General features: G+C 41.0%; 1 protein-coding gene across 2 annotated transcripts in view; it reads left to right on the forward strand.

Moving 5' to 3' along the window:
- The window catches only part of plekhg4 (pleckstrin homology domain containing, family G (with RhoGef domain) member 4), an 84305-nt gene that overhangs the window by 20045 nt on the left and 39272 nt on the right, over positions 1-24988 (forward strand). The window contains exon 1 of one of the 2 annotated variants that reach the window (XM_084926858.1): positions 19462-19608. The exons of the other annotated variant lie outside the window; for it this stretch is intronic. Within the exon in view, the coding sequence (XP_084782984.1) occupies positions 19606-19608 (3 nt within the window). The 5' untranslated portion in view covers positions 19462-19605. Of the gene's footprint in view, positions 1-19461; positions 19609-24988 lie in introns of those variants that run through there. 2 annotated transcript variants of the gene reach the window in all.

A 24988-nucleotide genomic window follows, 5' to 3' on the forward strand; every position in this document is an offset into this window, starting at 1 on the left:
CTGGTGATTTATGAGATTTATTGATGTATATTGTTTGAAATCTTACTTTAATAGCACAGATACAGCGCCTTCATTTATGTACTGAGAGCATTTCTGTTAGAAATACTTTTTTTTTTCTTTTTTTTTTTTTCTTTCCCTTCTAAAAGGCGCAGACTGGATTGATCTGCATAGAGTTAAAGCAAACCCTTACATAACAGATGTCAATGCATGGTTTCTATTATTTACTGTAATTACAGCCATTTGATAAACAAATATATTAAAGCTAATTCATTTATTTGCAATTTTATAATCAAAAATCATGCACTATGTAATCAGAGAGGGTAAAATCGTGAGTCTAAGCAGCTGTGTGGCAAAGTGTTCAGGACCGAATGTTGTGTGGCGATGATGACGAGTCGTGCTGTTTCATTTCTATAAAGATGAAGGCAGCCGGATGCTGACGGTAGCAGGACCGAGGACTGCAGGAATGTCTAACATTTCGGTTTGTTCTCGCCGCACACGGCAGACTGAATTTTTGACCGTATCCCTCGCAGCTGCTGCCTGATGAAATGAAAACACCTCGGTGCGAGTTTGAGTGTTTTTCTTTCTGTTCTCCTCAGATGTGTGAGCCCTCGGGGTGCTTAAATAGCTCACAACACTGTGAAGTTTCTAAAATAGCTGAGCACAGATTTGAAAATAATCACTTTTCCTTCTAAAAACGATCCTGTTGGCTTCACTCGCCCAGAAAATCCTGATTCTGCAGCTTTCATTAGAGTAAATCTAGTAATAATTAGATGCCCTAACATTTCAGTGTAGCCCTTCCTTTTAAAGATTCAGGTGGTTTCAAATATTTTTGTTTTGTGAATTCCCACCAGTCTGCAAGAATTTAAAACATGTTTAGTAATGTCTAGAAATGTTGGAAAATTTTATAAACCTCTGGAGAAATACTATTTTATGTCAAGCTGTACTATCTTTGGTATTTTCCATTGATTAAGATAAGGAAATGGGAACATATGATGTGTGTTTTGTTTTTTTTGCTTTTTTCTGTTTTGTTATTTTTGACCGGCTGCTTGTAGCGAAGTGCCTGAAGATAAAGTTGTTTATTTGTTATTATGCTTATTTTGGATCATGAGGTAAAGCTGCAGTTTTATGGTCACTACAGAAAAATGCTGAAGGATCAAAATGGTCTGAATTCAACTTGTATCTCATGGCTGTAGAGCCTGAGCATGGTGATGTACCTGGAGCTGATGGTCTGGATCAGTAAAGTGGGAATTTATTTGGCTTTAATGTGTTTGTTCATTTGTTGTAAAACTCTCACACATCCAGCCTTTTGTAGCAGCTGTGGTGTGAATCCTGTGCTGCCTCTTTGAGCTCTCCCTCTGTGTTGGTGTTCAGCAGCATTCGGCTGTACTATTTAAAGGTTTGATTTACTGTCCCAAGAATGTCCTCTTAACTGCTGCCAGCACCTTCAGGCCGTGTGTGTGTGTGTGTGTGTGTGTGTGTGTGTGTGTGTGTGTGTGTGTGTGTGTGTGTGTGTGTGTGTGTGTGTGTGTGTGTGTGTGTGTGTGTTATCAGCTGTTTGGTAAATCCAGAGAATCTGATAGAGACTCACATGCTTCAAATGGAGAAGGGGGAGAGACGGGAGAGAGCCGGGGGTGGAGCTGGATGAGCCTGCAGGCTTGATTTTTGTCAGGCAGCTTCTCGGTGAACACATGCATGGAGCTTCGCTGGCTCTGCTAGCTCTGCTGTCACAGCTCAGCTACTCTCTCAAGATCTGGAGTGTTTTTGAGTTTCAGTTTGGATTAACTTTGTCCTGAGAGCAGGAGAGTGGGCGTCGTGCTGCAAACACAGGGTGAGTGAGTGCCTCAGCTGTCAGCCTGCTTCTTCTCCTGCTGTTTCTGCACACTGTGCTGGCTTTATCTGCAGCTTTTTCGTGCTTCTGCCAGGAGTTCTGCAGCTCCAGTCGGTGTGCTGCAAGATGGCTTTATTCACAATCAAAAAAAGGGAAAAGATTGCTTTTAATGTTGTTTGAAATATGTGAATAGCACAGCTGAACGGTTACAGTCTCATCTTTGTTTGCAGAATGTCTGAATATATCCACAGATGAGTAAAAACAGATGAAATTCTCTCTTTCTGATGAAACGTATGTCAGATCCTCCCTTTCAGGTAAAATTGTTGATGTTTTCTGTTCTGGTTGACATTAAAAGACTGTTTAAACCTGAATCGAGGCAGATGGAGCCATCAGTCGCCCTCCCTGTGATAAATACAGTGAACAAAATGGAAAAGAACTGAAAGAAAACATCTGTTTACTCTTTCAAAGTTTATGGCTCCTGGAATTCCTGGAATGTCAGGGAAGTTTTGCAAGAAGTGTTTTCCAGACAGATAAAAGTGCTAATTTGTGTGACCAGCGGTGCGTGTGAAGAGTTTTCACAGCTGATTTCACCATCGTGTTGCAGTCTGTTGGGTCTTTTTTTTTCTTCTCCTGTCCAACTGGAGCAGAAACAAATGTGTTGTGCAGCTTTTATGAGCCATAAAACAACATTAACATTGATGTTGATGGAAGAGAGAAGCTTCCATAAGTGATTCCAGACTGAGTAAAAAGGGAAAAGCCTTTAAATCAAATCTTGATTTGTTGACTTTATTATATTCTGCTTTTCTTCCACTTTGATGTGCAGCTTGTGTTTTATCCAGCTGCTGTCCTGTGGTGCAGAAATGAAAGTGTGTGGTTTTGGAGAAGGTGTTCGAGGTGTCAGACGTTCAGCGCGAACAGTCCGAGAATTGCAGGCAGAGACTGGCTCTGCAGCCCCATATAGGAGCCAAAATGGAGGTTGAGTGCAACCCCGTCCTCCACCTCGGGGGCTGGCCAGTTTTTATTTGCGGTTGCTTGGATTCAAGCTCTTACTGTGATTACAGATTAGATTTAGGGCATCTAAAGTGCACGACTGGTTTTAGTTGTTATTGCTTGGGAGTTAGCTTTAATTGTTTAACAGGAATGCACTGATGCATCAGCCTGTCTGCAAATAAGATGGCATTTACTGCTGGGATTGAAAGTGCTTTGAAATTAAAAAGCCTCATAGCCACACTGCTATGACACACGTAACATTTTCAAATCCCTACAGGTGTTCCCTAGGGATCTGTCATATTTAGTATCAATCTACTCCAAAACTTTCTCAAACTGAGCAGTGATAAAATCCGAGGTTCTCCTCAGTGCCACCAAACTCCAGCTTTCAGTGTCATGCTTGATGGCACGCTTTCTTTCCAAGCTCAGTACTGCTGTCCTCGTTTGCACTGTGATCACGTCCCACATTGATTAGTGCAACTTCCTCTAACCAGAGCTCCATATCACTTACATCATCACCAAAGCTCCTTCCTTACTCACATTATTTTTTTTTTTTAACTCAAGATAAAACTCATATGCATCCACAGCACATCAGCGTTGTCGGTTTCACTGGTTCATTGGCTCACAGAAGCGGCAGTAATGGTTTCTGCTATCTGATGTTGGATTAGAGGCAAACCGCCCTCTCCTGTAGGATTTCTGTGTGGTGTGTGAGGCTGACTGATGATCTGCACCTGAATCTCTGGTCTCTCCTCTTTACAGACGCTGAGGCCGTAATACAGTTTCAGGAAAAGTCAAACACGCTCTTATTAAACATTTTTTCTAAGACCTTTATTCACTAAATGCATCAACTTACCCTGAGATGAACCTTCAAACAGCCCTCTGAAGATCTCAAAGTGGGGGCTGGAATAACTGTAGTTACAAATTTATCACATGTCACACAAGTCTCCACAAAGTTAGAAGCACACAGCAATTCTCACTGAGGCGGTTAAAACATGTGAGCGGGGTAATTGGCTGGAGGCTGCAAAGCTCTGCTGCAGGTGGGTGCTTGCCTGTGTGTGTGTGTGTGTGTGTGTGTGTGTGTGTGTGTGTGTGTGTGTGTGTGTGCGTGTGCTGATTAAAGAGCTGCTGAGGTGATGGATCAGAGAGCACAACTTTGGAGGCTGACCATGTGTTTCCTGGTTTTCTTCAGTTTGTAACTGAGATTTTTAAAAATAAAGTGATTTCATGGCCAAAAATATTTATCACGATATATATTAGAAAATTTGCGATAACAATATAACTGACGATATAATTGACGCGAGACAAAATACTTTACAACTTCGCAACTTTATTAGTACAAAAAAACCCAAAAAATCAATGTATTTTCACTTAAACAAGCAGCTGTTTTTATGTGCATTAAAACTATATAAAATTTTAACAGTGCAATCACTCCGCGAGGCTCCTGACTACGGTAGCCGCAATACTCCGACAGTCCATCAAGTGGTGCGGCTTCGTAGTTTACCAAAGTCGTACTAAAACATTTTTTGACAGATTTCTGAGCGCAGTGTTCCACATAAAATCGGTTCGAGGTCAGTAAGCACAACCAGAATTCATACATAAGGCGCACCGGATTATAAGGGGCACTGTCGATTTTTCAGAAAATCAAAGGATTTTAAGAGCGACTTTCCAAAAAACACGGTAATAATGACGGCTCGCTTGCATGCATTGCTTGCAAAAATTGTGCTTTGGTGCATATCTGACGGACGAAAGCCAAACCAGTTCCACACCACTGAGGTTGCACATGTTTTACAAACCAATTCTGGTTCATATGTTTCATACAACGATCCTCTTTCGCCCTTCTCATTCTCCGTCGCCACCATGCTTTTTCCGCCATGTGCGTATGAAAACAAAGGCACTGCGTATAGGGCTGGGCCATATTATACCGTTCACGGTAATACCGGTATAATGTTAGGCAACGATAGGAAAATGAAATATCGCGATAGAATATGAGTAAAACGCGCATGCGCAGTGCCTTTGTTTTCATACGCACATGGCCGATTGTTGAGTGAAACAGATGAACCAGAATTGGTTTGTAAAAATGGTGCAACTTCAGTGATGTGGAACTGGTTTGGTGTTTGTCCGTCAGATACACGACAAAGCACATTTTTTTGCAGAACATGCAAGCGGCCGTCGTTATTGTCGTATTTGTCAGACTAAGATGCTCTTAAATCTGGGAGTAATCTGGGTCCTAAACTCCGTAAGCTTCAGGTCAAACGAACACTGCAGCATCACTGAGAGTTAAAAACTGTCTCAATTCTTTCATCTTTAATAAAACGATCAGCATTGCTGCTTTACCAGGTGTAACTATGAAGTTTAACTTCCAGGCATCCATGAAAACAAAATTTATTACATTTAACGGAGTTAGAAGTTAGCAGGAAGCTAGCGGAAGTTAGCTCGCTAGTTTCGCTAGTTACCTAAGCATGATATTGCATGTTCTGACTGAGATTTCTGAAAAAATTCAAACGTACAGCTCTGCTGTCACGTCCAACATAAATGAAGACAGGAAGCTAAACAGCAGTGACGTTTGTAGGGTTACTGAAGTTGGGCTAGCTGGTATATAATGATGTGCTACGTGATCGCTAGCGACACAGCTATGTTAGCATAACATAAACAGTGAAGCTGGAGGATGAACGCTAACACTTTTCCACTTATAAAAGTTAACGTTAAGGTTCCTGATAGTTAGAGACAAATGCAATCGCATGGCAGGATGCTGTAAACGGACCAAACTTCAGTCAGGAGAACAGCTGAGATAATCCATCCACAATACGAGGTTAGTCATTAATATACTGCAACAACATGGGAATAGAGCAGCTGTGATAGAATACAGCATTAATGAATCAATGGTACAGAAGTGGAGGAAGCAAGAAGAATGAGTTGAATAAAGTTTGATTTATCTGACTGCTTTGTTTCGCTTAATGTGCCTTATAATCCCGTGCACCTTATGGTCCGAAAAATACGTATTTGACTTTTTTATTTGGCACACTGCAGTATAATGTTGCAAAGCACCACTTTTTAACTTCAGTGGATATTATACGTAGTTATGCTCAGGATATGTCAGCCCATTTCTACTGGAAATGCCTTTTGGTTAAACTTTCAGCAAGGAATTTGCATTTGCACTGTTAAATGTTTATATAGATTTAATGCACATAAAAACCAGCAGCTTGTTTAAGTGAAAATAAATGGAAGGTTGTCTTTTTGCGCTAGTAATGTTGTGGAGTTGTATTTTGTCTCGCATCAATTATATCGTCAGTTATATCGTTATCGCAAATTTTCAAATATATATCGTGATAAATATTTTTGGCCATATCGCCCTGCTCTAACTGCGTATGCACGTTTGACACTGTTGATCATCTTATTTTGTTAGATATATTAAACCACTGGGTGGGTGTATCGGGTACCGCATTGGAATGGTTTAAATCCTATTTGTCAACTCGATCTTTCTCTGTGGCTACCTCTAAGTTCAGATCCTCCGTCAGCTCTCTTGCCTATGGGGTGCCTCAGGGCTCTGTCTTGGAACCGTTATTGTTTTTGTTGTATTTACTCCCTCTTCTGCAACTTCTTAGCTCTTTCTCTGATATTTCATATCATTGTTATGCAGATGATATTCAGCTATATATCTCTTTTAGGCCACCTGATGTTTCTAAGCTCCAAATCTTGCAGTCCTGCAGATTGGATGGCTGGTAATTACCTTCAACTAAATGCTGATAAAACGGAAGTCATTGTCTTTGCTCCTGAGAAATTTGTTCCCCTCGTGGTTAAAAATCTAGGCCCTCTTGCTTCTTATATTAAATCCTCCATTAGGAACCTTGGTGTTCCACTTGATCCAGCTCTGACACTGGACACACAGGTCAAATCTTTGGTTCGCTCTTGTTTTTACCATTTAAGAAATATCGCCGAGTCCCATTGTGTCATGTTCCGAATTGGAAATGATTATTCATGCTTTTGTTTCCTCTCGCTTAGATATTGTAATTCCTTGTTTACTTGCTTAAGTAATGCCTCCCTGGAACGACTGCAGGGTGTTCAGAATGCTGCTGCCAGGCTTCTGATAAAGCATCACAAATACTCCCATGCCACTCCCCTGCTGATTCAACTGCATTGGCTCCCTGTCGAGTTCAGGGTCCATTTTAAGATCATAATCATGACTTATAGGGCCCTGCACGGTGTAGCTCCAACTTACACAAGTGATCTTCTTCTTCCTTATCACCCCAGCAGGTCCCTGAGGTCTTGTAACCAGGGGTTGCTGGTTGTCCAGCATACAAGGTTAAAAACAAAAGGTGACAGAGCGTTTGTATCAGTGGCTCCCAGACTCTGGAACTCACTCCCTTTGAGTTTGAGATCTGTGGACTCAGTCACATTTTTAACTGCTTTTTAAAAGACGTATCTGTTTAAACTCGCTTTTGGTTGATTTTGTTTTGTTTTGTCTGTTTTCTGCCTCCGTAAAGCACTTTGTGATTTTATCTTGAAAGGTGCTATATAAATAAAATTTTACTTACTTACGTTTTACCCATATTCTATCGCAATATTTCATTTTCTTATCATTGCCTAACGTTATACCGGTATTACTGTGAACGGTATGACATGGCCCAGCTCTACTCGTTCCCTCCTTATTGTAGTTATTAATTACATAATTCCATTCTAATTTCAAATAAAATACATTGAAGTTCCGTTTAAGCATAGGGGAATTATGCTTCTAGTCGTCGGCTGTATTGTAAAGTGTTGACAAATGTGAATTCTCTGAATAGAAGGCAGTTTTTTGTTGTTGTGTTTTTTATTTTTTTGTACTGGTGTCTTTGAGGCTGTGACATTAGTGGTGAATCAGTTGATTGGCTGCAGTATCAGTAACCAGGAACCTGCGTGTTGCTGAACTGTCTTGAGTATTTAGCAGATTTCCTGAGGCTCTGATAGTTCTCCTTTTTAAACCTATCAGAAGTCTCCGATATGTTTTTATTGAGCAGCACAGATCTAGCTTAACACAGGCATTTTCCCTGACTCAGAATGGGCCTCTGGGGTAGATAAAATCTGTGTTAAATACGACTGTCAAAGCCACTGGGGGATTTCCGTACAGCCCAATTATTATTGTATCTTTAGCAGATACTGATCTTATCTGGCCAGCCTCATGTGTCACACACAGTATCTGAGAGGAAACCTGACTGCTGGAAGTCAGACTATAGTCTTAGATATCATCATTTAAATGATTATTCTTTATTCTTTTATTTGATTTAAGTATAACAGTTTTCTGCAGACTGATTTAAAAAAAAAAAAAAAAAAAAAAAAAAAGAAGGGGGAAAAAAAAAAAAGTGTAGCTGACGCTTGAAGACAAAAATACTTCCATGTGTGATGAAACCCAAACCGTCACATAATCTAAGAACTTCAGTTAGACTTTTCTTTGTTTAAGTTTAGGTGTCTGGTAGTCATGTCTCAAGACGTTGTGACGCGTTCTGCCTCATTTTTCCCAAATAAATGTTTGAAAAATTCACATTTTTGTTTACAGGCAGCATCCACGGACTCAAAGTGTACGTAATACTTTAACACTGACAGCTTTTGTGACGGAGAGCTAAAATTCCACACCGTCTCATGATATATAAACTCTTAACTTCATGCGGTCTTTAGCTGCAGGAATGATAAATTAGGAAAACAGATTAAAATATTTGCCTTTTTTTGTTAGTACTTTCATTGGCTCAATGTGATCATAGTAACCAGGCTTGTTAATATTGTGATTGGCTCATTCTTTGTAATAATATATTTACAGTTGTTGATCCCCACAGTTTCACACAGGAACTAGAACTATATATATATATATATATATATATATATATATATATATATATATATATATATATATATATATATATATATATATATATATATATATATATATATATATATATATATGAGAGACGAGAAGGAAAAGCCGAAACCTGAAAGCTGTGTGTTCATTTGTATACAGGCCTTTGGTTTGTCTGGATACTAACCGTGGTGTCCTCCCCCCCACTTCATGTGCACTGAGCTGTATAATGAAGTGGGAGTCACACCCGCGACCTTCACTTCACCTCCTGCTCCCACTAATGAGGGAAAAGTCTGGAGGTTTCTCTTTGTCCTGGCCTGTATTAAAAAGTAGGCCTGTGTATCCAAACTTCAAATGCTCTGAAGACCCCCACAGACCCCCACAGACCCCCTGTGTCACTGTTTAATGTATAAATCAATGAGTCTCTCAGACAGGAAACTGTCTTCCTGCTCCTCCTCTGACTCTGGGGGCAAATTGATCATTAGCTTTACATCAGTTGAAAAGTAACCATGTTCACAGACACTGCAGAGCTGCTCCTGCTCTTTGTTTGATCTGCTGCACACATGATGTGTATGTTGAATAGTTTGAGTTTACCTGACCCGCTCACTAACTAACCGGATATTAACTTCAGTCTGCACTCATGCTGCTGCTGCTTCCTTTGATTTCCTCCTCAGAAGCCTCAGAGCACCTCCTCCCCTTCTCTGTGCACCCATAATGCTTTGTGTCATCATGTAAGGAATCAGAAGCTCTTTTCTTTGTTGAACCGTAAGAAATCAGTCATCTTTTATTTACCGTATGTTTTAAGTGCATCATAGCTTCTGTGCGAGGGGAAAAGGTTTTATATGTGCAGCTTGTTAAGCCACAGGTTACCGAAATAACTGAGTAACCTGCAAACAACTTGGCTTTGTCCCAGGAATGTGCATGTATACATTAGGTGATTTATATAAATGTTGGTTATATGAATTTGATTCTACTACTGCAGTTATAACCACACACACCAAGAATACTTGTTCAATCAGTCAAATTAATTTGAATTTGCTCTGTGACAAACTGAAGATATTTAAATATTAGAGGTCTAGTGTGTAGCCATCACCTAAAAAATAAACAGGAGCACTGAGAGCACGCTCTGTCATGAAATAGTTAGCTTGAATTCAAATATTTATCTTACCACTCTTTGGACTAAATCACCAGATTAATGATTTTCTGCTGCATTAATCAGGTGACCTTTTTGCAACTTTGCAGGGTTTTGCCTTTTATAATTTTAATGTTCTTTGTGGATTTTTGATCACAGTTTTTTCATCACCTACTCCCCACGAGTAGGTGGCACTCGTGGGGAAGAAGAGTCACATGATCCTGAAAGACATAAAAATAAGAAAACAATTACCCAAAGTTATGTTTGAGTGTCCTTTAACCTCCTGACAGCTCTGATGGAAAATGTTTATTTTGTTGAAAGCTTTTTGCTAAAATAAATAAATAAATATCATAAACAAATACACAATATAATTTTTTTTAAGGTGGAAAATCCTCAGTCACAGCAGTTAAGACAATAAAAAGCTTAATAAAATGGCATGTACTTCAATAATATAAAATAAGACATACTGTATAAGAAAGTGGATATCAAGGTAAAAACTAATCTCAAATCAAAACTTCAAAAAAAATTCAAATAAGGGAAAATTTAAATAAAATAAGTAATATTTTACTCTCAAACTCGGATGAGCAAAAGTAAACAGATAAAATTCACATTTAAAATAAACAGATGTTCACCTGAGTGGTGCACAGCTAAATGAATAAGATAACATGCTAAATGACATAAAACAAATGTTCGTTCTTTCTTTCTTTTTTTTTTTTTTTTTTTTTTTTTTTTTTAAGCGAAAGGCGAAAGAGCAGAAATTGGTTTTAAATTGGTTTTAAAAATGTCAGAGGAGCAAATATAATGTGCAAATATAATCTGAGGCCTGTTTGTGCAGCTGGGGCTCTGGTGTCGGAGCTGAGTGAGTGACTGATGAGATTTTAAACTGGAGAAACATGTCATTTTCATGCAACAGCCTGAAGGAAAACATAATAAAACCGTATGCTGTGCAGTCACGTGAGCGCTGCGTCTTCTGTGAGCGTTCGACTGAGCGCTGCAGGCCCTGCGGAGCCGAGTGTGATGTGGAAGGTAAACAGGATTCATTTAACCCTGATGGAAACAGGAGTGTTTGAACAGGATTCACATTAATCTTCCTTTTGTTCTCCTTCCATCGGGTGTGTTTGTTTGTCACATTGGAAACATTCATCAACTGTCTCCATCACAGAAACCTCATTATGTGCTGAAGCAGCTGTCTATTATTGTGTGGACCACCATTCTTCAGCCGAGCACACATACACAGGGTCAGGGTCACGGTTAATGGGTCGGCACTGAATTACTCACAGGTGATGGAGCTCCAGTTACTGTATGTGTATTAAAAGCACAGCCAGCAAAATGTTTGTTTAGACTTAAGCTACAACACTCGAGTCCTTCAGTCTGGACTTTTATGCCTTGGAGTCTGACTCGGACTGATGTCAATAACCGTGATTAGTCTTTTCCTGGCTCAAAATCAGTGTTTGGAGAGTGTTTTTAACATGGTTGGTCCTTGATTGGTATCTAATTTAAGTCTGCATTTTACTGCCACTTCTGCCCATTTGATAAATACGTAAATACATTTAGGTTTGGGTAAACCAAAGGATAAAGACAGTTTCTGGCACAGTTTTCTTCCCTTTGGTCAAAGGTGAAAACCTCAAATTTTCTTAATGTGAAAAAACTGTGGATTCTTATTTTGTTGTATATGAGGAATGGGGTGCAGGACCTTTTTCAGTGCTGAGGAATGTGTTGAAGCCCGAGCTGGAGGTGGAGCTGTTTGATCCACGTCTGCTGACCCGTTCATGTTGTCTCAACTAATCCAGTGAAAGCTTCTACACCCATTCATGCAGTCTTATTTAGCTGTGTACTCTGCGGTCATGAGTCACTGACGCTGACTGATGCTCTGTGTGCTCATGTGCAGGTCTGCTGAGCTCACCTGTTTGTCTCAGGTGAGAGGGTGTGCTGGAAGGCGTGTGGCCCGGTAACAATGTGACAGTGTAAGTGTAAGCAGGAGTAGGCGTATAACGGTTCCTGTGTTCGGGCCACGGTGTGGTCATGCGTGCGGTTTAAAATTAAAGTGGAATTGTGTCACTGTTATTTCATGTTATACCTCTTTATTTTAGTGTTGATTATTAAAGAGGGCCAGTTATGATGATCTTGAACTGTCTTTTTACTCTGAAACGCCACTAAAGCATCTTTGTTTTTGCACATCACTGAAGCCTTGAACTAGTCTTGATTTGAGGCGTCACAGGTGTGAGGTTTCTCCTGCCTGGTGCATAAACCACCAGTGAGTCGGAGTCCTGTGTGCCGCTTCCTGTCCTTAAGCCTGAAGGTAGGGCTGGGCGATATGACCCAAAATTCATATCTTGATATTTTTTAGCTGGATGGCGATATAAGATATATATCTCGATTTTTTTTTTTTTTTTTTTTTTTTTTTTTTTTAAAGCCATAAAGTAAGAACAAAAAGAGAGTTCTTAGTCAAAGCTGTGTCCCAGATGTCACACGGGCACTTTTATTAACATACAGCATAGATGTACATGAAAAAAACTCCTCAAAAATAAATTATGAGCATTTATTAAATAATAATGCTCCATAAATAAAAGAAAACTATGTTGGTTTTGTGCATAACAAAGAGCTCACAATTGTGCAGTCAAAATGTAAACTAAAAGACGCTGAGCATAATAACAAAGACAGATTTCACAGCTGCTCTGTTCCCAAGTTCGTGACTGACAGCCTGGAGTTTGAAATCCGCTTCATAACCACGTCTCTTAACAGGTGCCATTTATGGTCCTTATACACACACAATACGGTAATATTACGTTGAAGCACAGTGCGTATCACTCCGCGAGGCTCCTCGGTAGCCGTAACGCTCCGACAATCCATCAAGCCGGTGCAGCTCCGTAGCTTACCAAAGTCATACTGAAACATTTTTTGACAGATTGCTGAGCGCGGTGTTCCACATAAAATCGGTTTGCGGTCATCAAGCACAACCAGAATTCATACATAAGGCGCGCTGTCAATTTTCGAGAAAATGAAAGGATTTCAGGCCGTGCATGGCGTTAGCGTGGTTAGCTCGTTAACACGTTGACGCCGTCCAGCCCCACGCACGGGGCGATGCGCAGTAACTCGTTAACGGAGATTTGCCGTGTCCATCTTGTCGCTGCCTGCAGGTGAAGCGATGGGGCAGGAGGGGGAGTTGTGTTCAGTGAAGGAGAGGCGAGGCGGATTAACGTTGCATAAAGACAAAAGTGGACGAAAGAGAGGCAAACTTGTGGCTCCACAACTATAATTATAACATAACATAGACTATATCGATATAAAAGATATTGTCACATCTTATATCTCGTATAAAAATATATCGATATTTTTAAAAAACTCGATATATCGCCCAGCCCTACCTGAAGGTGCCACCCAGATTTTCAGTACCCACTGAAAATCTGGGTGGCAGATAGTCAGGGTACTGACTATGTCCAGCTCATCCTTGTTGGTGCCTCATTGGTGGATCTGTTTGCTGAAACCATATTATTGGTTGTTCTGCATTTTTCTACTTTATAGCACTGCAGTTTTAAATGTTGTCTGCAGTATGTTTTGAGTTGAAATACATCGGTCAGATAATATTGCTTTTCCTCAAAGTGTTGTTGGAGCTCTGTGCACCTGGGAAGCAGGTGAAGTAGTGCCAGACACTCCTACTCTACATGCGAGATATTATCCAAAGTATCCAAAATAATTTTTCTGCAGCCCTTCAGTTCAGTCTGGTACAAGCCAATTTTTCTGCTTTCTCTTTGAGCCCCTCACCTTAAAAACCAACCAACTTGATGCATGTAGAAGACAAATGAGTATAAAGAAATCTGTCTGGGATTGTTCTGAAGCAGCAGAGTTGGACTCTGAATTAAGAACGCTTTTGATGTGACTGTGCGTCATCACAGTTGGTCCACATGTAGTTATTTTTTTTTAATATTTATGGAATTTTTCCTTTGGTGCTAAATGACTTTTTAGATTTACTGTTGGGCTTTTTCTTCTTTGGAGCCTTATTTTCAGTGCCTGCAGAAATCTTTCATGGGCGTTAAAAAACAAAACCCTGGAGTCCATCTGGGATCCTACTGTAAACAGAAGATATTTTATTCTCTGATTTGATTTAAGATCGGAAGGTTTTGAGAACATGTCATTAAAAATTTAAAACCTCACTTTATCTTAAAATTTGTCTGATCATGATAGTCTTCTCAGGTGTCATTTAGAAGGCTTCCACCGTGGCTGCTGTTGCTCTGCTGTTTCCCCTCAAACACATTCAGAGACACTAAGTTTCAGTTTCAAACTGACTCTGATGTCCTGTGAAGGACATTTCTGGCTATGAAAACTGCGTTTCCAGCTATGGCAGCAGTTTTCATTTTACGAGTCCACAGATTTCCAGGCCTGAGGGAGAACAATGGTCTTTTCCCCCCCCATTCATCAGGTTATGCACCATGGATTTGACCTTCAAGGTCAGGCTGTCCTCGTGGACTTTAACATCCCGAGGCAACCGAGAGACAACATTTAACAGTTAACCAGATACACAGACTTCCTATTTATCCTGTTTGCTTCCCTGCCTCTTCATCCATTCCCTGACAATAAAAATATCAAGTTGAACGAGCACCACACCATTGAGGAGACTCAGTGAAAGTGTTCCTGTGGACTAGGGCTGCCACAAACGATTATTTTGATAGTCGACTAGTCAGATCATCATCCATTGGACGTACAGCTTCTTGCACCAGCAGCATCTGCTCTTATATAACTATCATTAGCTTACAGCTTTAAGTGTTTAAGGTATGTGCTAACTAAAAATAAAGACAAGATGATAGTTTATTAAATTTAAATGAAATTTGCAGATTGTTTCGGTGAAGTTTAATAAACTCCTTGCTATATAAAATATAACAGGACACCGGAGTATATTCTCGAGCATCTCACACTTCTGATAATCAGCTGTCTGCTTGATGTTTATTCAGCTGTGTAAAAACTATAACTTTAATCTCAGCCAAACCGATTTACTCAGGAACAAATAAAATACTAAAAAAGCCAAACAATAACATTTTAAGTTATTTAAGTGACTTATATATGTTTAACCTGAGTAGCGAAAGACGGCGGTGGGTTTGAAAACGATTTGCCGGGAGTCCGGTGTTCTCACGGCTCTAGTGAGCCTTGCCCCCGGCTAACTATCGAGCTAGTGGGTAACAGACGTGTCTGAAAACGTCGGAGCGCTTTTGGAAATATGTGGTGTCTTGATAAACTGAGCAGATATTTGAGGTTTACACAGCTACATTCTCGCCTGAAAATATGTTAAACGTTTATTTTGTGACCCAGAAAGAATAATAAGAGTAATATTAAAACTAACTAGCTGCCGCCATTGTTGGAAACTGAGCTGGGCTGCGCTATGAATTCTGGGACACAGTTTCTTCTTCTTCTTCGGGGTTTAACGGCAGCTGGCATCCTTGTACATGCAGTGCTGCCATCTTCTGTTTCAGTCCGTTATTACACTCTTAAATCCTACTACTTATTCCTGCGTCTTTTGTGATCTTACAAAGCTTCAAATGACGCGTCGACTATTAAATCAGTCGTTGACGATTTTGATAGTCGACGTAATCGTGACTAGTCGACTAATCGTGGCAGCCCTACTGTGGACCGTGTGTGGGTTTTTAAAAGTGGTCCCTCCCAAATTTAAATCTTTTACAGATTTTCCTTCTTGTAGTCTCCTAACCGTTTGTTCTCACTTGCTGGTAAAACCCAGGTGTCGATTACATTCATGTTCATTTTAGGTAGAGACACGGCACTTGGTGATATTTGGCCTCTGGTCATAAGAGGGGCTGTCAGAGCTGCTAAACAGGGGCCTGCTGTGCTGTGAATGACTCACGCTGACTGTCTCTGTGTGCTGCAGCAGAAACATTACGGGTCACATCGCCGCCAGGACTTTCACATAAAAGAAGTTCCTGCATTTATTCAGACATGAGAGAACAAGTGAAGCTGCAGGAACATTTATGTAACAGGGGCTGAGAGGGGGTTTTGTTCCCCCCTCAGGCATTTGTTTAGAAGAGGAGCCCCCCAGATCCTGACACGTCTCCTGATCTGTGTTGTTAGCAGATAACTAAGCAATACTCCTCCAAGACACAGGGAAACGGGATATGTGTGAGACCTGCCTAAATCCCTCATCAGTTATAAAAAAGGTGGGGAGATTAGGTGGGGCTAATAGAGCATGGATGCTTGTATCCTCCACCTGCGCACCTTTCGGATATGTTATGATCTGGTGTTTCCTGCAGAAATAGTTTGTGGTGGTAAACCTTGTCCTTTTCTTCAGTTTTAACTGTTTTCTCTTTCTTCCTTTTCTCTCCAGTTTAAATGAGTAGTATATTAGTCAACAGGAAACTTTTGTAGTGTATTTATGTGTAAATAAATCATATGCACACAATAACTAGAGGATCAATATTCAACTGCTGCTTCAGTCAGTTCATGGATGGACTCCAGATCCAGGTAGTGATGGTAGACTGTATTCTGCTCAGCAGGTGAACCTGTTCTCTGGAGGTTAAGTAGGAGTGGACCGAACCTGAACTATGGTCTCCAGCTGCACTCTTTTAATCTACGAGTAAAGAAATCTTCTGGAGAGCAGCTGAATGATATCAGACTGTCACAACAGCAACCTGATCAGCCTGCTGGTGGGAAACACTGGAAAGGGTAGGGCTGGCTGGTTACCAACTTTCAAAATAAGAGCGAGCAAGTAAAGTCTGTATGTAGGGAAATGCTGCTCAGAACAAACAGGTGGGTACCGTTCTCTGATTGGATCAAATTATTTAAAAGTTACCTCAAAGTAAAGGATGATTTTTCTTTTACTGAAAGGTTAAAAATAAAGCCCGTTGCTGGTTCTGCTCTGGCATCTCTCTTTTGTTTTTCATTTGCCTGCGATTATACATGATGAATGACGCAAGCAGATCTTCAGTCGCCACAAATCTAATTTGAAGGGAGAGCTGGGAATTCGAGGAGACCCTGGCAGAGTCCCCAGTGTTCCCATCATAAACGTCCGGGTAGTAGTGTTGGTGGTGGGGGGACTCCATGTCATCCTTTCAGAGCCTGAGCCATTGTGACTTTGCCAGTTTGTCTCTGTTTTCTACACACGGACGCTCTGAAAGCAGTTTTTCTCTGCAGCTCCTGGAAACCACAGACATATTCCCAGCAGCACCCTGGAAACCAGCACAAACCCCTCGACCCTATGCTGGTCTCAGTGGTGCATCAGCTTCTCTGTGGAGTCCAGCTTCAGTGAACAGTTTGAGCACTGTGCAGGAGTCTAATATCAGGCACTAATAACAGGCTTTAGGCTTTGTGTTTCCATTTTCTCTCACTATCAAACTGAATCGTGTGACATTCATGACCGGCTTAGTCACTTTAACATCTTAGAAATTGTAAAAATGACTCACATTAATCTTCTCGAGCTTTGAGAACTTTGGGAAAAGCCTTCATCGCTGTCACCATCAGCTGGTTTCTGGTCCAGTCTGAGCTGTCACCAGGTGACCTATATCAGCAGGAACTCTGCTTCAGGCATTGGCCCATTTCAGCATCTCACTAGCCCACTGCCATACATTATCTCTGACCCCCGACCCCAAACTCAGAGGTCTCTTCGCTGTGATGATAGCAGCAGCTGTTTGTCTCCAGCTGTGACCATCAACTTGTTTCAGACTGGAGGCTGTGGGAGTCAGTACAGTTCTGTATGGGTCTTTGTTCCCAGCCGGCAAACTGTTAGCAGTGCAGCGTCACATGTGGGACTTGTTAGGGCAGTAATGGATTCAGCAGAGGCCTCTAGTGCCCTTCAGTTCAGCCATTACTGTGCATTCACAAGGCAGATGTTTTTAACAGTGACCACATTCAGCCTCGGTGGCAGCAGGAGCCAAAAACGATCCTTCAGGACTTTGATGCAAGCGTCCCTCGGTTACTGCTTGGAGCCAGCTGATGGACTCATCTGCAGCTGTTTTATACCTGATTTCAGTGAATACTTGTCAGAAACACTAGACATCCCAAAATTTGAGGAGACTGGAGAGCAAAAGGATTAATCACAGGACTGATAAATAAGCCGAATATTTCAGAGCATTCATTGATCGTCCGTGTTCTTGGACACATTTTCTCTGGGTTTACATAAAAACAAATAGCATGTCTGTTGCTTTCATTGTGGACACTTTGACCTGCTGGTGGAACTAAAACAAATCTTTTCATCATTTGCCGTGTGTGTGTGTGTGTGTGTGTGTGTGTGTGTGAGAGAGAGAGAGAGTGTGAGTAACTGAAATTCTTTGCATTGTTACTCAAACGTTCTACGACGTCTGAGAAAATGAGTGTGCATATTGTCTGTCTTGGCTTACTGTATTCAACATGTGAATATTATTTCGGGCACCCTGAGCACACTCGATCTTATCTGATCTTGGAACCAAAGTGGGATGTTGCCTGTTTAGCACTCGCATCATAGACCACCTGGGAATTGTGCTGTAAGCTTAGGGGTGACTGTTGGACGTCTGTTAGTCGGAAAGTTTGATCCACACTCCCTCCGGTCTGTGCCGCAAGATGCTGAACTCCTGGTTATCCCAGTGCATCCTTAATGTGTGTCTGAATAGGTAACTTTTGTTACTTTAGTGCACGAGTGGAAAATGTAATGTGATTAGAGTAATGCATTACAAAGTAATTCATTAAAACAACACTTAACCTGAGGAGTTAGAAGCTTTTTTAAGCCTTATTTTTGGGAAAATTAACCAAACTGAGTCTTTTCACAGGGGCTTTGCTTCATGTCTGTTCACAACAAAATTGACCTTTTTTAAACTTTTATTTAACAAAGAGGTCCTTTAATTTTTTTTTTTTTTTTTGCCTCAAGGACAGAACATGAAGAGACACGAGACAAAAATAAGGACAAATCAGGACAAACAAGTAACTGAATACAAATACAGAGCCCAGCTTAGGAATGTCAGTATCATTCTTCAGTGCGAAGTAAAATGATACATAAAGGCTGAAGGTTAGTTTCTGCCATTATCAGTAAAACCGAACTGATCATAATGGAGTTGGGGCTGATAAACAACACCAGCGTTTTCCTGATACAGAACGAAGAGAAGACTTTAGAACAAACTGCGTCTGTTTGTATTATCAGAGTTTTAAAGTGGAAAAAAACGGCACACGTCCACTCTAAAGAAATTAAAAGAGATAAAGTTAGCTTGGTATATTGTGTTACAGTTATCACTGTCTCATCGGTGTGCTGTGTTTATAGCTGGTAATACTGGAAAACAGGCCTGTCACATTCTGAGGAAGGTCCAAGTCACATTGACACAGCACTAAAAATCATGTTTTACTGTGTGGGAAGTTAAAATGAGCTGGAATTGGTTTAGAACTGCGTCTTTGAATCAAACTGTTTTAAGTCTCAGGAACACAATACAGAAAAATAAACCTGCTCATACCGGAGCTATCAAGATTTCCCCTGACAGAGGATCCGTCCTCACCCGCTCCTTGTTGGGTTTTCCTGGGTTTTATTCTGCAGGTTGTGATGAAACTGGATTAACTTTGTTTGGTATTTCAATTATTTATTTGCAGCATTTGTAACTTGAATCTTGTTGATGTACCTTAAGTTCTGCCAGCAGAGAGTGACAGAGAGGAGAGGTGAGGTGAGGAGGGCAAGGGGAGGATCCAGAGATGCATGATTGGCAGCTGGTGGGCGGGGCTTAACATGTGAGAGGCTAGACTGAGAGTTGCAGTGAATCAGACCTCACCGGAGGCGAGACACACGGCACACAGACAGACAGACAGACAGACGGAAAGACAGGAAGAGAGGAGCTAAAATGGTCTTAAACTGGAATACACAGCGACTGACAGCACACTGCAAACATGGTAAGATCACACACACTCAGTCTCTAACATCCAACAGCAGTCTGCAGCACATGGTGTGTGTGTGTGTGTGTGTGTGTGTGTGTGTGTGTGTGTGTGTGTGTTGAGCGAGGTTTGTTGGGGGGGGACAGGGGTGTTGGGTTTCCATCAAGGTGTATTCTGAAACATTTGTCCTCAAGTGTGTGTGTGTGTGTGTGTGTGTGTGTGTGTGTGTGTGTTCAGTCAGTTAAAAAGTCCTTGCAGTGACTGTGTGTGAGAGTGTGTTTGTGTGTGTGGTTTGGAGCAGAGTCTGTGTTCAGCTGAAATAAACCTCTGAGTTCAGACTCACAGCAAAACAGAGAAAAGCAGAATCATCTGTTAGTTCAGCAGTTTAAAATGTCCATGATTGAAAAAGCAAAACAAATGCAATAAAACAAGTATGTAACAGTTCACAAAGACAGCTAAAGTGCAGTAAATAAAAGCAGCAGTAAGAGCTTTTTTGGATGCACATTTAATTGGAGTCCCTGTCTTCACCCTCTTGTGTTTTTCCAAACTTAGTTCAAACTCTCAGATCTTTATTTTAAAGTTTTTAAGTGTCAGTTTGTGGTTGAAGGTTTCCATAAAAGACCAAAAAACAAACAACCCCCCCCAAAACTATGTATACCAGGACCTTTGTGTGTCTTTAATCAAGAGCTGCAACCACGTGAGGGCTTTTCTCTAGCCTTCAGAGAAACCTGGGGTTAAATGTAAAATGTGGTGATGTTTAATGCATTTAGATGTTGTGGGCTGTCATGATGCTGGTTTGGATTGTACTCCTGTTTTGTCCCTCAGCTCCTCCTGAAATCTGTTGTTTGTTTTGGTCCTGTGGTCAGTGCGTCACCTCTCAGGATTTCCTTATAGGCTTTAAACCTACTTTGGTTTTCTTACTGAGCTGTTAGTAGATTTGTAGTTTTATTATTGCTGCCAGTTATGACTATTTAGCATCAGATGGACTTTTACCAAAGTAAGATCATTAAGGCCACAACGTCTTAAACTTAATGTAAATGGGAGTCCTCCTCACACACAAGAATAATTATGGAGTTCCACAGGGTTCTATGCTAGGACCAATTTTATTTGCATTATGCATGCATTATATTATATTATTTGAAATAAAATACATTTTCATCATTGCTATGACGATTATATCAAGCTCTATCGATCCATCAATCCACACAACACAAAGTGATTAGATAAATTGCAGGAATATCTTGCTAGCAACAAAGAGTGAGCTGCAAAGTGACTCACTACGAGTGACTCACTACGAGCGACTCACTTCCTGTGTGGAAGCGCCTTCACAGTTAGGAAGGAGGATTATCCAGGTGGTGCTCATTGGTTAATGACTTAAAGTCACATGTTAGCCAGTAAGCATGCGGCTTCACTGTCTACCCCTCATTTGTCACAGCTAGTGTCACACCTAACATCAGGATGGCAATGGCACAGAAAAGAAGTGTAACAACACAAAACTGTTTGCCACAGATATCTCTGTCTTTCCCGTGAGCTCTTATTACACTGTACACTGTGAGGTTTCTCACTGCTGGCCAGAAAATTGTACAACAGTCCTGTTTTTCCAGTTTTATTAAAGTGTAATAAACAGATCACTTTGCCTGAACAAAATGCCTGGAACAAAAGTCAGAGGGTAAAAAAGTTTAGTTTATCAAAACCTGAAGACTTACACGTTAAAGAGGTCCTTTCTTTCAAGGAGTTAAGAGCTTCCTGCTTTCCTGCAGCAGTGAAGTAAATGAAGTGGTGTTAAAAAAAGGTGTTAAAAGCTTGTCTGCATGAATGCAGGGTTCCTCCTCCAATCACATTATAATTCAGTGGCTTTATATCAGGTTCACTGGGATTTTGTTTGTGGTTTGTAAGTCTTAGAGGAGAAGCTGCTGAGTAAAATGTCATCTGTCGAAGCTTGGATTAACTCAAAATTAATGATCGGGATTTATTATGGACTGAAATGCTTTGCGGGCTTTCAGTGCTTCATTGTTAGACTTCAGAAATGTCGGCTCCCGCTGGAGGTTTTGCCCCTTTTCCTACTATTTTACCTGAGGATAAAAATAATATATATATATATTTTTTAAATGAAATATCTAAAAATACACAGATTTCTGTGAGGTAATGTGACACAGCCTTGGCTGTATGTGGACCAGTCGTAATAAGTCACCCCTCAAAGGTCCATTTTAATCCAGTAAAAGCCCTGATTGGTCAGTCTTCATGACCAGAAGGCTTGAAAATAAGACCCTGGATCTCATGTCCAGTCTGCTCCGATTGCCACAGTGCAACTTGGTAACAATGGAGATAAATAAGTGTGTGGCTGTTGTTTCAGTGAGTCACACTTTGGAGGCTGAATCACACACAGCAGAGATGAAATGTTGTTGCCATGGAGGAGTGTGATTGGGTGTGTTTGACACAAAGGTGAAATATTGCGAGGCTGAAGAACACGTGCTCAGGCATGTTGGAGAACCATAAAGGTTCTGCAGGAGTTAGAACCAGGAGTCCACCAGACAGGAGGTTGTCCTGCTCAACTGTTTTTAAAGCAGAAAATCACTTAGAAAACACTTCAATTACACTACAGTCGCAGCACAGCCATCTTTGGTCAGTTTTCCAGATGTTTTGCTCCGTGTTCCTGTCTCTGAACTGAAATTGTCCTCACCCCAGCAGCTGACTCAGACTGTGATGTTATGCCATCATGTTTCATCATACTGGTCTGTAACGTCCCTCATGAATGACCCGTTTCTAACCGGGTTTATAGCAGTTTGCTTTCTCCCTGGCCTGCAGTCCTCTCTCTGTGATTAGCAGATCAACCCCCTGCTGGGATGACCCAAATGGCACTATGCTGTGATGCGAATCAGTGTTTGAGATTTTGGTGATGCGCACTTATCATCATCTCCATAAACAGCCTATTAAATAAGCAGAAACGCCCAACATTATTCAACACATTCCTGCATTGATTATTTTTATTCTGTAAGATAAAAACATTTAATCTCAGCACATCACAGCTTTCATCTGACAAACTGCTGCTCTGACAGTGCCAGAAGCAAGACACAGCCTGACATAACCTCTGCTGGTCTGCACGTGATGTTAGGATAGAGATAAATGTACTCTTTTCCTCAGAGCAACTGTGGAATAAGCTGTGTTCATTTAACTGGATTTAAGGTGAGGTCTCAGTACCCCCTGATCCAAACCCCGAAAACCAACCCAGCATTTGGGGCAAAAAAAGAAAAAGTTTCCGTTAACACACACTAAAAATTATTTCAGTTTTTCCCCAAAAGCCTTTTTATTTTTCTCAAACAGTGGGGTTAGGGTTACTCCTCGTCATTGATGCCTTGGACCTCACACGGGTTAAATTGAGATATAAAGATCAGCGGACGTGTTCAGGCTCTTCCTGCGACACAGTCTTTTTACCCAGCAGACCCTCGACAAGTCCAAACGCCTCTGATTTACAGAGCCTTGAAGCTCTGCAGGAATGTTTGAGGCACTCAGATAATGGACTCGCACTGATGGAGGTTACACACAGAAAACAAGGTGTGGTCATGGATCGTTGACATTCTTACAACAAACATGTCACCAGATAAGCCTCAGTGTAATTCAAGATAACTAGTTTGGGTGATTTAAAAAAAAAATGATTTCATGACATGAGATTTGGTAATACTTCTTAAAACGGCTAAAGAAATCCGCTTCCAGTAAACAGGATTGGATGGAAGAGGTTTCCATGAGCGGGCTGCTCATCTTGCGTATCGGGTTTAACACACTGACCCAGTGGGCTTCACTTCATCGCCTGATGGAAGCTGTTTTTCACGCTGCCTCTCGGGTCAGATGTCAGAGGAAAAAAGCTCAGCCTTTGAACCTGCAGGCTGCAGCTCAGCCGGAAATGTTTTTATCTCTTGGGACTCGTCAGCGATAGGAAGTGGTCGTCGTCCGCCGTGTTGAGTGCTGCGTTGTTGGGATGGACCCGCAGCGATGCGCTTCGGAGGAGGCAGCACAAAGAGCCAGTGTTCCTGCAGGTCCTCACCGTACCTCAGCACCGTCATCTTCCTGCCCCAGCCTGCCTGAAACATGAAGCCTCTTCCCCCTCCCTTCACCCTCAGCTCCGTCTGGGAAAACACCCCTCCACCGAAAAACACGCTACCTGAATATAACACCCGTAAAATAAGATTCCCCCCAGGCCAATAAATTCTCTGACCTACTTCAGTGTGAGGTGAATCCTGCCACACATGCAGAGAGCTTCAGGGTCCCTCATGTGGGATATTAGATCTATTTCATTGTTTTCCACTTACAAACTTTACATGGGTGGTCCACTGCACTATAATTCACTACTCCTTTTAGCATTTTTGTCTTCATCTTATTATCTTCATTTATCATGCAGGATCCAAACAACACTTGATTAAAAAGTTCAGTCACAGCTAAGCAGCCGGTTCCAGCTTTTTCTTGTCGTGCATTTTCTCTAAAGGCCCTGTGGCAGGTTGCTGTCGTGGCAGTTCATGATATCATTCAGCTGCCCAGAGAGGATGCTGATCATCCTGACAGACTCCAACTCCACCACTTTGGACTGCAGCTGGTGATTCTAGGCCTGTGTCTGCTCTCATATTCGCTATCACATATGAATGATCGTGGGTGGTTTTTTTTTTTACATGACTTTTAGTTTTGTGATGTATTGATTTCAGCAGGAAATATAGGGGAAGGTTTTTTCAGTAGGGAAAGGTTAAATGTTAAAGGTGGGAAGAAGCTTGTGCCCAGAAACACAAGAGGAGCGAGGATGTGAAGCAGCACATTTTTTTACAAGTTTCATATGGATCCTATGTGTTGGAATTTATTTTAAGAAAAAATTAAATGGTAAATTGAATGTATGTTTGATACTTGATAATCTATATCAAGTATCAAACAAGTATCAAACTTTTTAAACTTCTTTTTAATGACTTTTTATAAATGTCAGACTGGTGTAATCAGACTTCAACTGCATTACAGATGTAATCAGTCATAATAATGTTATGTATGTATAATGATAAATAACAGTGCTGAGGCAGAGAGGAGTCTGCAGCATGCACAGAGGTAAACGTAGGAGTTGAAGTTACAATCGGTGCATCAGTTGAGTCCTCCGCCAATTTAATGTAAACAGAAGGCGATAAAGTGAGCATGACTGCTTTTCTGGTCTGTAACTGGGCAACTTTAAACAGCCCACATGAAGGCGTTCATGGTGGTATTTACAGTAGCTGCAGCTTTAATGCTGAGCGCAAACGTCTCAGAACGGCTGTCCTAGACCCACTCCTTACATGACTTTATTTAAACCAGCTGGTTTGTCGAGGATTCTTGTGTTCAGTGAAGTTATTTACAAAAGAAAAAAAAAAACTTTTGTGTTGTTTTTTTTTTGTTA

This window comes from Perissodus microlepis, chromosome 1 (assembly GCF_051167445.1).
Source record: "Perissodus microlepis isolate ML-2025 ecotype Zambia chromosome 1, ASM5116744v1, whole genome shotgun sequence".
In the NCBI taxonomy this organism is placed as follows: Eukaryota; Metazoa; Chordata; class Actinopteri; order Cichliformes; family Cichlidae; genus Perissodus; species Perissodus microlepis.